The following is a 13,510-nucleotide window of genomic DNA, read 5'->3' as shown; positions in this document are numbered from 1 at the left end:
AAAATCTGTTTAAAAACTGCACTTTTTTTTTAGACGACTGTTAAAACTTTAATCATAAAACTGATTTCAAATTAATTTCCATTGACTTTATAAATTAATCAAAAAAAAAAAAAGATATTTAAATTTTTTTTTTCAACCTCTTAATAATATTTAGACAATTCTATTGGTTGATATCATACTATCTTTTCTATGTATTAAAATGGTTGAATGTTTTTCAGAAAACGCCTCTTTTTAACGATGAATTACGTAATAAATATATGTAATTTTTTTGGTTATTTTTATTGGTTGGGAACTTTTGCAACACGCTTTCTTCGCGTGTTTTTGTCACATGACTAGTTTTTATTTATTTTTACCGAATAAAGAAATAAAGTAAACAATACAATTTTTAGCGGGAACGCGGGATCTTTTTATTTATTTATTTATTTTTTTTTTTTACTCTTCTTTTTATTGTTTTTAACAAGATATCTCTAAATTTTAGATATCTCTAGTATAAATACTTAACGACTTGTTGAAATTTTCGGGCAAAGCTTATTACTCATGACTATAAAACTTGATCCATCGAATTTGAAAAGCTGGGATCATCTTTCTCGCGAAGAAAGACTGCATTTAGATATGATTGCGCGCAGGATATCTCAATCTAAAAAAGTTATTGCAGTAACAGGAGCCGGAATCTCTTGTAATGCAGGAATACCTGATTTTAGATCAAAGGATGGTCTTTATAACATGGTGAAACAACAGCATCCAAACACTGTTGTTAAAGGGAAGGATCTTTTTGATGTTGTTTTGTTTGGTGATCAAGCAACAACTTCGGTTTTTTTTACATTTATGGCCCAACTACGGAAATGTACAATGGCTGCCACCCCTACAATGACACATAAATTTCTTAGACTGCTCAAAGAAAAGAAAAAGCTACTTCGATGTTATACTCAAAATATTGATGGTCTTGAGAGTAAGGTCGGATTAACTATGGGTGGTTCCAAGCCACTGGTGCAACCTACTACTACTACTACTACTACAACATCGGAAACCCCAAAGAAATTAACAAAAGCTGCAATGCTTAAACAGATTGATGTTGTTCAGCTTCATGGTGACATTCATTCTTTAAAATGTGGTATATGCTCTTCTGTTTTTGGCTGGACCGAAAGTTATGAGCAGTTGTGTTATCTAGGAGAGTCTCCGTCCTGTCCATCTTGCGAAGAGAAAAACAGTCTTAGACAAGCTCGTGGAATGAGACACAGTAATGTTGGAGATCTCAGACCGAACATTGTTCTGTATGGTGAAGAACATCCTTATGGAGATCTAATTGGTACTTGTGTGTCGAAAGATGCTAACTCTAAGCCAGATGTTATGCTAATTATTGGAACATCGATGAAAGTTGTTGGGCTCAAGAAATTAATTAAAGATGTGGCCAAGGCGGTTAAGAGTCCAGCGACGCCAAGGAAAAAGGAAGGGATAGTTGTGTTAATTAACAAAACTGATATTGGTCTTAGCGGTTTTGAAGATGTTATTGATTACCATATTAAAAGCGACTGTGATGATTGGGTAATGGACTTGAAAACTAGAATACCCAATTTGTTTTCCATACAAACAACTTTGGAAAAGTATGCTGTTTCATCAGCAATTTCTGAGACAGAGATAAAGGAAGAAGCTAATGTTGTTTCCAAGAGTTATGTTGAAAATAATGACGTTATATTGGTTTCTCCTAGTACACCAAGCAAACAGACCGCTAAAGTGGGGAAAATACCACTTCCCACGCCGCCTTCTTCAGTTGATAATAATTTGGCGAGACCAATGACCCATTCAGTAATGCAACAAGAAAACACAAGTGCATTTAGCTCCATTACTAACCACACATCAATATTGTTATCTCCACCAGCTACTCCTATCGTTCAAAGTGATGAAACATTTGGTATTAACAGGGAGTATGACGTTGAAATTGGTTTGTTTATTAATGAAAAGGCTGCATCCCGAAACACACAGCTGCTAAATGAGTGGTCCAAACGCCCGTGTTCCAAGGAGAGGGTAGATTGTACCAGCTGTGACGAAGGGACAAGAAAAAGAAAGAGTAGATTGGAGGATATTTGTGTTCCTGTTAATAGAAATAAACGAAGACGATAATTTAAAAACTTTAGCATAAAAATATAATAATTTTTGTTAGACAAGAACTTTTGATGGAGATTTATAAAAAAAGGAGGTGTTATTCAAATCTGGCTGTTTTTTTTTTTTTTTTTTTTTTGTTATTAGTTAAATCTTTATCCGAATAGTTTTAAATGTTTTTTTTATTAATTTAAAATTTTTTTTAAAAGAGTCAAGGAGGTAGTAAATACATATATATACATACAAACATATATCAAACTCCTCTTTTCATAAAATCATATAAATTTGTGCATCACACAAAAAAAAAATGGGTTTATAATAAAACTCACATTTTCTTTAAATCTAAACTTTGTGTTTTCAAATTAAAAATAGATTTTGTCTAATATATATATATATTTGAATATTTGAATATTTCTGTTGATCCATTCTATGACTCGTTGTATCAAAGAATGAATCTTCAGTTTAACCTTGAAGCCAAGTGGTATAATCCTAAGGACGATTTAAGGTTGTTCAACATATATATTTATCAAGGAAATATACTCACCGGCTCATCACCCTTATTAACATTTGGTTAAAGTTTTAAGTTATTTCAAAAAAAAAAATAAAAAAAAAATTTCTTTTGATAGTATATTTCATTTGATTAGGTGAAGATAGTTTTATGTAAGAAGTATGAAACAGTTTTGCAAGTTGTTTTTAATGACCAGGCCTATGAAATTTTTAGATAGGAAAGTTACACTTTCTGGTCTGAGGAAACTCTTGGAGCCTGTAAGAATTGAGTTTAAGGCCAATTTTGTTGCAAAGAAAAAAATAAATAAATAAAAATAAAAATAAAAATAAATTTAAATTTAAATTTAAATTTAAATAAATAAATAAGTTTAAAAGTACAAAAAGTTCGGTATTCACACCACTAGCACCGGCAATTTCGTTAAACCTAATTTGCATGATACCATGTTTGACGTATCAGAAGTAAGAAATAAAAGATAGTTCTCATCAAAATGGCTTAATATTTCTTTTGTTAAACCTGTAATTGTTTAGGTAATTTGTAGAGGAAAAACTGACCCGGTGCGTTTATTCCTGGTACCAGTAGGCCTATTGACATACATGAAGGCCCTGAGAGTCATTTAAATAAAGCAGAACATTTGCTTTATATAAAGTAATATAATATTACCTGATACTTTTTATGGGTAAAAATCAAAAGAAAAAATAAATAAATAAAACTACTAAATGATATAATTTAGGACCACGTTTATGAATTTAATGAATTTTAAAAAAAAAAAAAAAAAAAAAAAAAAATAGATATTACAGGCACAATCGTTTCTTAAACCCTTGCACCAGCTAAAGAATTGCTATCTGATCTTGGAATTTACAGGCGAAATGGGATAGCTTGTACTAACAAATCTCAACAATACTAAAATTAAGCGAACCCAATTTTATATATATTGATTTGACTGCCCACGCATTATAATATTAATATGAAAGACAAGGGAAGAATATACTAGCCATATTAGGATATATATATATATATATATATATATATTAGTTGAATAAATTTCTCTTATTTTTTTTATTTTTCAATGTCTAAAAGTGGGCTTTTTACTGGTTTAGTATGGCACGAAATAAGTTTAAGATGTTGGAAATTTGTTAAGAAGAGTGTTCAAAAATTTGTATATCAAGCTAAAAAAAAAAAAAAAAAAAAACCAAGTTTAGGAAGATGTTCAAGTTTTTCCAGTTGTAACTCATCACATTTTTAATTTTTTTTTTATTTATTTTTTTATTTTTTTTTTTTAATGACATGTTAGTAAAAGCAGTTGGGTCGGTGCTGGTATGACATTTACATAGAGGAGTACTCCATCAACTACACTTTTTGCAGTTAATTGTATGTTAAGACTGTTAGTATTACTAGAATGGCAACCTGCGTAATTCGTATTCATAAATAAATTAATCCTTATGCATAAAATCACAAAAACTCAAAATATTAAATTTCTGGCCACAATTTGTTAATTAACAAGTTATTTTGTTAAAACATTAAATTGTTTGGCAAATATTAAATATTTAATATTTCAGATTTTTTTTTTTTTTGAAAATTTTTATAAAAATTTATAAAAAAAAAAAAAAGAATTAAAAAAATTTCTTTTATTCTTAAAGAAATCACTAGAAACTGATGGAAAAAAAAAAAAATAAAAATAAAAAGAATCCATGGAACTTTTCCCATATAAACCATTTAGTTACAGTAACTAAATTATTATTTTTTTTATTAATCAAATTTTAGTAATCCTGGCTGTGTTTAGTATGTAAAGTGAATTGCCGAGAAAACGAATGAAGAGTTTGAAATAAGAAAGCCTCTTTTTTTTTTTATTTTAATTTTTAATAATATTGTGCGGCCAAAGTCAGCCGACAGAGTTGACATATGCAGGTTACATGGCACACAATGTAAACACATCCATCACATTTGATATTTACAACTTTTGTTTTAAATCTAGTTGGTACAATATAATACAACATTTAAAAAAAAAATTTTAAAATTAAAAATAAAAATCAAAATCAAAATCAAAATAAAAATCAAACATTAATCTTATTAAAGTGAAATCAAAAATATAAATTTAATAAAAATAAATATTATCCTTATTTTTTTTTAACGATAAATCAAGTTTAGTTTTATATATTATTATCTTTTATGTTTATAATAACTTTGGTGAATTTAAATCAAAAATCAATATGAGACTCATTATTAACAACAATAACCGATTGTTAAAAAAAAAAAAAAAAAACAGAAAAAAAATTTCTGTGGCTTCTAAATTTTCATTTTTTTCACAGTTATCGTTAAGTTTATTTTCTTTTTTCTTTTCAATTTAGAATTCAGTTATATTAATGAAATTAATGAAAAAAAAAGTTTTAAATGACTATTTGTCCGTAATGTATTTCAATAACATTAAAATTAACAATTAATGAAGCAGCTTAATTTAAATTTGGAAAAATAAATGTTTTCAATACTTTATTCTTTTTTTTTTAATCAATTCTCACCTTCTTTTAATTTTTTTTTTTTTCATTCTATTTTATTTAATAAGAATATCTTTAAAAAATCTTTTTTTTTTCAAAAATTTCTCCTTTAAATTCTTTATATATTGACAAAATATGATCAACATGAAGAATCTTTGATAATAAATAAGTTGTTTAAAAGAAAACTCCTAGAAACATTTAATTTCAAGAATATCTAGATCTAAAAGAATCAGACCATTATTACCTTATAGAATATTATAAATTTAAAACCAAAATTATGGCATAAGATATATATGTTGAAATCTCTTAATTTAGAATCATTAAATTGTTTTTTGGTTTAAATTATCAAATTCCAATATTGAGGTTTTCTTTCTCCCTTCTTTAGTAACTTATTTTTTTCTTTTTTTCTTCCCTAGTTTATTAATGAGAAACAACTAAAATTGATATCTTTAGATACTTTATAAAAGTGAAGTTTTTTTTTTGTCTAATTATTAGTGACTGAGAAATATTTTCTTTCATTTTTTTTTTTAAGTATTGTATAATGATGGTGGTTTAGTTTTTTTTTTTTCTTTTTAAAAAAAAAAATTTGAGTTACAAATGAAACGATAAAAGAAATGGTAAAAAAAGAAAAAAGAAAAAAGATTATCTTTTCTTTTAAATTTATATATTTTTATTAGGAGATATATATATTTCAAGTTTTTTTTTTTTTTTTAATTTTCTTTTTATATATACTTGGTAAAAAAAATTGTTTTTGGTAATGAAAAAAAAAAAAAAAAAAAAAGAGAAGAGTCTGGAAAATCAGTTAAGTTAAAATTTTTTCAAGTAAACAATTTTACTCGGCTTTTATTCGGCATTTTTTTTCTCTATTAAATTTGAAAAGTTATTTTTGATACTAATTGAATATATATAGTTGTCTCATTTTTTTTTTTTTTTTTGATTTTGCACATGTTAGCTTGTTTTTTCTTTTTTTGTATATATATATATATATCTTTTCTTTTTTTTTTGTTTACTTCAACTAAATATTTTAATTGGTCTTTGATGGATGAAGGTATTTGAACTACAGTTAAACCTTTGAAAGGCCCAGGTTTTGAAGCGGTTTTTGTTTTTAACCATGCACAGGCCTTATTCCGGTTTCCGTAAAGAACTATGGGCCGGTTCCCCGAGAGTAACAATTTTTTAACGATGTAATTTTTTATATATAATAATTTTATTTTTTTTTTTTTCAATTTGATTAAGATTATGATGGTATTAATTTTCAATATTGGTGTATATATATATATTTTTTTTTGTTAATTTTGAAGTTATCTGGTGCATTTAAAGAATGAAGTTTTAGTTTTGTCCAATATTATTATTATATTTATATATATAAAGATAAGTTCATTATTACTACCTCCATAAGTACAACATTTAACGGAGCAAAGGGATAACCTTAATTTTTTGCTATAAAGATTCTTAAAATATAATAATAATGATAATAATAATAATAATAATAATAATTGTTATCTTTTTTAAAAAAAAATTTAAATCTATTTAACAATTTTTTTTTTTTTTTTTTGATTTCTTAATTTTTTGCTACATTCTAACTTTTTGTTTTTATTAATTGATTATTTTTTTGCTATTTTAAATGATGTGTGCGCCTTAAATGGTGCAACTTTTGAGACACCAAAACATTGATACACTATTAAAATAATTTTTCGTTTTTTCATTTTTTTTTTCAAAATCTTTTCTAAATGAAATAAATAAATATATATATATATATATATATATATATATATATATATATATATAAAGTCATTATCTCATTGATTTTAAAGATAATCTGATATTCTTTGTTAAACTTTTCAAATACATATATATATTTTTTTTATATGTCGCTGAAAAAAAAAAAAAAATACTAACAACAACAACTAACAATGACTTTTGACCGGGATATGTCAAACATTTTGGTTACCGAAATAGTTTGCTTCTATGGAAAGAAGGAAAACGCACCAAAGTGTAGTATACAGTTGCCATACATCCATGCACACATGAGAGGTGTTGTTAATGATGATGATAATCAATAAATAATAATAATAATAAATAGCCACTATTTTTTCTTTTGTACGCCTATTTATGTGACAAATCATCCGCACTTTTTTTTTTTATTTTTATTTTTATTTTTATTTTAAATTTTTTTTAAAAATTCCTCCCGCATATTCCATAAGAACACCAGTATATATATATATATATATACCTTTTTTTTTTCCCTTTTCTTTTTCTTTTTTTTTTCTTTTTTTTTTTTTTTTTTTTTTTTCCCTCTTCCCATATTCCTATTTCTATTATCACTATTCTATTATATCTCTCTTAATTTTTTTTCTCCATTCTTTAATTATATATATATATAAATTTGCATCTCCTGCTTGCCAGATCCTTCACATTGAGTTTCTCTAGCGCATTTCTGTAACAAGCGCTGCCCCGCTCTGAAATGGGCCAAACCCTTAAGAGCAAAGTCCCCAACCCCGACTCGGCACAGCAAGATAACAACAACAATAACAATAACAACAACAATAATAATAATATCAATAACATCAATAACATCAATAGCATCGATAACATTAATAACATTAATAATATCAATAATATCAATAATAAAAATAAAAATAAAAAAAACATCAGCAGCACCAGCAATACCAGTAACAGCACCAGTGCCCAATGTTTACCCGCATCTTCCTCATCTGTTACTTCGGACCAACGGCCAGCAGAACTTCGCAATACCTTCCCTCCTAGTAAAGTCACTAAAAGCTTGGCTGACTTACCCCCAGAAATCATATGGAATATTTCTCAGTTCATTGTTGAAAGCGAATGTGGAGTTTACCACTCAGGAATTAGACGGTTTGATATGATCAATCTTTCGTCCACATGCCGGAAATTTCGCTCCTTTTTAAGCCCAATCATTTGGAATACTATTAAAATTGTCGAAGAACATAACGTTGTTAAAATCATGGTTAGGTCAAAACCTTCAACTCCTAAATGGTGGCTTGTATCTGCTGAAACTAATCATACAATTGATGGAACTCCAACATGCAAAAAATTCCCCCTGTCTCTACTTCAATACGCATCAAAAGTCCTTTACTATTCAGCAAAACGAATCTCTCCAGAAAAATATGTTGAAATGTCCTCTGAAAAAGCTGCTCTATTAGACTCAGACCCTGAAATTTCGGCTGTTTCTCTCATACACCCAAATGTCTTACCATATCTCAAATGCATTTATTTTTCCGGTTCTTTCTGGACCCCTGAACGGTGCAATCAGGCAGCCCGGTGCATTGCCAATTACAATACCCGGAAACTAAAGGTTATTTTTTTTCACATTGGTGGTATCTCACTTGCTCTTGATCTTTACCCACCTCTCAATCTACTCCACTACATTTATTCCGCAAACTTTCGCATTCAATCTCACGAAATTGAACTCATCAATAAAATCCTCCCACATCTCTCACAAACTCACATTCTTGAAATTGAAACTGCCCCACATTTCGATCAACTTCAGCTTGTAAACTCTAGTGTCGTTGGAAATCGCTCTCTTGTTCAGCCTAGCTCAAGGTTCTTGACCGCTGTCAGTAAAATGCCCCAACTCACTGAACTTATTCTTCATGAGTCTTCTCTAAACGCAATTGCACTCTCTGCTATCGATGGCTCTTGGCTCCCACCGAGTTTGAAAAAACTACAATGTGTGACGGGACATTTTGTTAATACAGACCCAGCAATGGCCCGCAATTACTATAATCAAATCAAAGATCTTGTTTTTGCGTTTGGTCCTCAGTCATTAGGATTCGTGGCATTTCCATTTTCCAGTTTGGTCTATTTGGAGTTAACTGATGATTGGAGCCGTCTTACCTATCAGGCTGATATGATTCGACAAGCAATTTATAATAATAGGCGGTCTCTTAAAACTGTGGTTTGCTTTTCTTTAGATATGCCTGAGATTTTATTTATTGCACGAAATCTTTTCAATCTCGAAGTATTAAAGGTTTTCCGGTTTAAGGAAAGTTGGAATGCGCCTAAGGAAACTATTGCGACATTATTTGAAGAGTTTATCAAGTACAATGGCCGACCAGAGGAAAAGAGCCCAATTCTCAAACCTGAAACATATGAGTCTAAACCCCCCATTAAACCTTCAAATTTTTATCACATCTCACCATCATATGTTTCTTCTTCTTCTTCTTCATCCTCTTCATCCTCTTCATCCCCTTATTCTTCTACTACCTCTTCTTCTACTTCTTCTTCGGCTAATACTATCAATACTGCTGCTACAGTTCATGGCACCCGATTGCTTTACCCAATAAAAAATATTCCTTCCACTACCTCCTCTTTTTACAAGGATCCAAAATGGGAAGAGCCAGAAGAGTACAATGGCCCGCCTCCTAAGGGTTTGTTGAAAAGTTTGACGCTCCCGGTTCAGCTAAAGTCAATATCATATTCAGCATTAGAAAGATTTGTTCTTCACTTTACCAATCTTAAATCTCTTGTTTTCTATTATTACTACCCCATTCTGTATACTTCGACATCGTCCAATATGAGGTTTAATAACATATGGGCTAGAATCCAAGACCTCTTGTCAGACCCCCCAAAGGTTGAACCTGAAGGCTTTCAAGGGTCTAGTTATGGAACAGGTCATGGATTAAATATGGGCTCAGACAATAATTATGGTCGGGAAAATAACCCCCCACCTAGAAATGAGACGCCAATGACGGAAGAGCAGATTGCAGAAGCTAAACGAATGTTTGGCAAAGTTTTGAGATATTGCCCTGGATCTTATCCAGAAATTAATAAATTTGACGATAAGATGTTACATTTTTACATTTGGCTTGATTTGATTCGTGAATATCCATTTATGTCAAATAATGAGATTCGTGAGGCAAACCCAAATACGGTCTCAATAGATGATGAGGACGATAGTATCTACAAGCGAGTTATTTCTCGAAATCCTCTTCCAGAGTATCGATCTACAAGTCGCTGGACGACAGATCGCTCTCCCGTTGATTTAGTTAAAAAAAGTATGGAGGAGTTTTCTTCTAGAGGTTCTGCCATGTCATCATTATCAACTTCATCAACTTCATCAACTTCTTCTTTTTCTTCTGAAGCCAACACCAGTGCAAATGATGGCACGAGTCAAAGTCAGCCGTATTCGTTTTCTTCAGTCTCTTCATCTTCGACCAGTACTATTCCTCGGTCAATGCATTCAATTTCGTCATTAATTTCAGGACCATTACCTAAAACTTTGCCAAAAATGCCTTCAGCATTAGCATCTGCATCTGCATCTGCATCAGCATCAACATCAACATCAACATCAACATCTGCATCAGCATCAGCATCAGCATCAGCACTACCATCAGCACCAACATCTGCATCAGCATTAACTTCTTTCTCAGCAGACTCTTACAGCACGAATAATTTTAATGATGCAGCTTCATCGTTGAATTTGATAGCAGCAACTGAAGTTGCTGCATCATCAGCTGCTTTGTCAGATACTTTTGTTTTAAGCGCTGTTTCGGAATTGCCACTGCCATCACGGCCAGAATCTGACGACAACAACAACAACAACAACAACAACAACAACAACAATAACAATAACAATAACAATAATGATAATGATAATAATAATGATAATAATAGCGGTTTATCTCTTAGAAGTGCATCTTCTAGCCGCAGTTTCATGTCGATACCATCCTTAATTAACTCCACGGTTGTTGAAAATATGCCTGCATCATCATCATCTTCATTGAATAATGAGTCTGCAGAAGAGGCAAACCTGTCTACTTATCATGATAATCCAAATGATAATATCCAATCTTAAAAATAATTAACAATAGATTGAAATGAAACGAAATGGCAATTCTTTGTAACACTTGTATTATGTATTATGTAGTAGTTTTTATGAATATAAAGGCTTTCAACAATTCAATTACAAATAATACACTTATTTATCCTTTTTTTTTAATTAATTAATTAAATAATTAAATAATTGAAATTTTCTTTTTTCTTTCTTTCTGTAAAAAGATTGATTTTGATGATAGTCATTTAGAAAATTCAGTAATAATTTGAAAATACGAAGCAGTCCCTTTTTTCTCTGTTTAGCGGTCTGTCTGCCAATCCACATAGGTTAAGCAAACTTTACCCAAAGTCTCTAAATGTATATTTTAGGCCACCAAAAAAAAAAAAAAAAAAAACAAGTAAAATTTAAAATTTAAAAATTTAAAAATTAAAAATTAAAAAAAAAATTTAAGCAAAGCTGATATAATCACTATGTTTAGGATTATTCATCTACCGGGTGACGGTTTCCAGCATTCCAATGAAGTACATGATCATGAAACGTAACAAACGGTTTCTTAAAGTCTTTTATTGAAAGAGTGGCTGAAAAAAAAAATTAAATAAATAATATAAATAATATAAATAATATAAATAATATAAATAATATAAATAAGATAAATAAGATAAAATAAGATGAAATAAGATAAGATGTAATTAAATAGAATGAAAAAAAAAATAACAATTCTAAGATATATATATATATATATATATATATAATAAAAAATTAATTGAAAATATTAAAGGTTATATGAAATAAATTTTTAAACCAATTTATTTATTTTTATTTTTTTTTTTATAAAAAAAAAAAAACATCGTCTAATATATATTATTATTATTATGGCAATTGGCCATCTATTGCCATAGGGGGGTCACCCTTTTTTTCTTAGAGATAAAAAAAAAAAAAAAAACCTAAGATTTGCCAGTTTTGGCAAACTGCATATATACGCAATTATTTAAGCATATACAAGCCATAAGCTGGGAATCCATAGAAAAAAAAATAAATAAAAGTTACGTTATTTCTTGAATTTATTTTTATTTTTATTTTTTTATTTTAAAAAAAAAAAAAAAAAATTCGGGTTTTAAATGTTTTAGGCAGTTCATAACTATGACTTGTAATATTTCGGTCTTAGAATTGGACTAAGCCGAAATATCTTTGGATAAATAAAATATACATTAAAAAGAAAGTTTTAAACTTTAGTAATATTTTTATGAGAGCTATTCAAATATTGTATATATATATTAATATTACTACTAACATTTGTTAATAACTGCGGGCTTTATTTTATTTTTATTTTTATTTTTATTTTCTCTTTTGCTTCAACTTTGTTGCCGAAAAAAAAAAAAAAAAAAAAAAAAAAAAAAAAACACCGAGATACCGCCAAAATTTTGAATTATTATTATTATTATTATTATTATTATTATTATTATTATTATTATTATTTTTTATTATTATTCTGTAAATATTGTTTATTATCTCAAATATTTTTTTAATTTTTTTTTTCTGGGTACATCATAGCTTAATAAATTTCCCCAAATCCCGTAATGATTAATTATAAATAGTTTCATTTTGGAGCTCAAAAGTTATAAAAATTGATTTAATAGTAGCAATATTTTGTTATTTTAATATTTTTAATATTAATATTAATATTAATATTATTACTTTCAATGTAAGCTCCTCAGATCATTAATCGCAAAATATATATACTTACATAACTTTCTCTAAGTTTGTCGTCATTCTTTTTCATCAATTTTGAAGATTTAGTTAAGCTAAGCTCAGGGATTAAAAATAAAAATAAAAAAGCACTTTTTTTTTCCCCTAAATTAGTTTAATTGAACATTAGAATTAGTATATAAATACTTTTAAACAAATAATTAACAGAAATAGGTACTGATTACAAACCCCGAGCAAATGGTTTCTGGTGAGCGACAAATCTTCATTCTACTGTTAACAAAGTCGTACAGATTTATTTATTTTTTTTTATCTCATAGTTTCATTTTTTTTTTTTTTTTTTTTTTAAAAACCCCCCCCATCATGCACCTTCATATGATATGATCCCACTAACTATTTCATCCTTTATTTCATTTTTCGTTTAAATGAATTTTTTTTTTTTTTTAAAGAAAAAAAAGTATGATGACATTATTTATAATTAATTTTTATATTATTTATAAAAGATACCCACCAATTGAAACCATTCTGTGATCAAATATGTATCCAAAGATTTAAACAAAGCATTTAGATAAATTGCATTTAGAAAAAAAAAACATTTGTTTATTATTATTAAATATATTAAATATATGGGAAACTTATCATCATCTAATCACTAATTTTGTTAAGTTATCAATCTTTTCTTCTTTAAAGATTGAACGAACCATTTGATATTATTGCTGCATGATATATATGCAATAATATAGATGAAGTATATTATATTATTCAAAAAAAAAAAAAAAAACAAGTTAAAATAATTCAATTCAACTATTATTATTAATGCTGATGATGATGATCTTGATTTGACTTGATTTGACTTGATTTGACTTGATTTGATTTGACTTGATTTGACTTGATTTGACT

At 28.1% G+C, this 13,510-nt stretch overlaps 2 protein-coding genes across 2 annotated transcripts; both read left to right on the top strand.

Annotated features, from left to right (window-relative positions):
• Positions 1-537: 537 nt before the first annotated feature.
• On the top strand, positions 538-2,118 carry SAPINGB_P001181 (uncharacterized protein; the record flags this gene model as incomplete). Its single annotated transcript, XM_031995904.1, has 1 exon — positions 538-2,118. One exon carries the CDS (start codon positions 538-540, stop codon positions 2,116-2,118), a length of 1,581 nt encoding a protein of 526 aa, XP_031851795.1.
• A 5,440-nt stretch (positions 2,119-7,558) lies between these two features.
• SAPINGB_P001180 (uncharacterized protein) lies at positions 7,559-10,927 on the top strand (the record flags this gene model as incomplete). Its single annotated transcript, XM_031995903.1, has 1 exon — positions 7,559-10,927. One exon carries the CDS (start codon positions 7,559-7,561, stop codon positions 10,925-10,927), a length of 3,369 nt encoding a protein of 1,122 aa, XP_031851794.1.
• Between the last annotated feature and the right edge of the window lie 2,583 nt (positions 10,928-13,510).

Source organism: Magnusiomyces paraingens (assembly GCF_902498895.1).
Source record: "Magnusiomyces paraingens strain CBS 517.90 genome assembly, contig: contig1, whole genome shotgun sequence".
Classification (NCBI taxonomy): domain Eukaryota; kingdom Fungi; phylum Ascomycota; class Dipodascomycetes; order Dipodascales; family Dipodascaceae; genus Magnusiomyces; species Magnusiomyces paraingens.
This window is presented reverse-complemented; position numbering and strand designations above follow the sequence as displayed.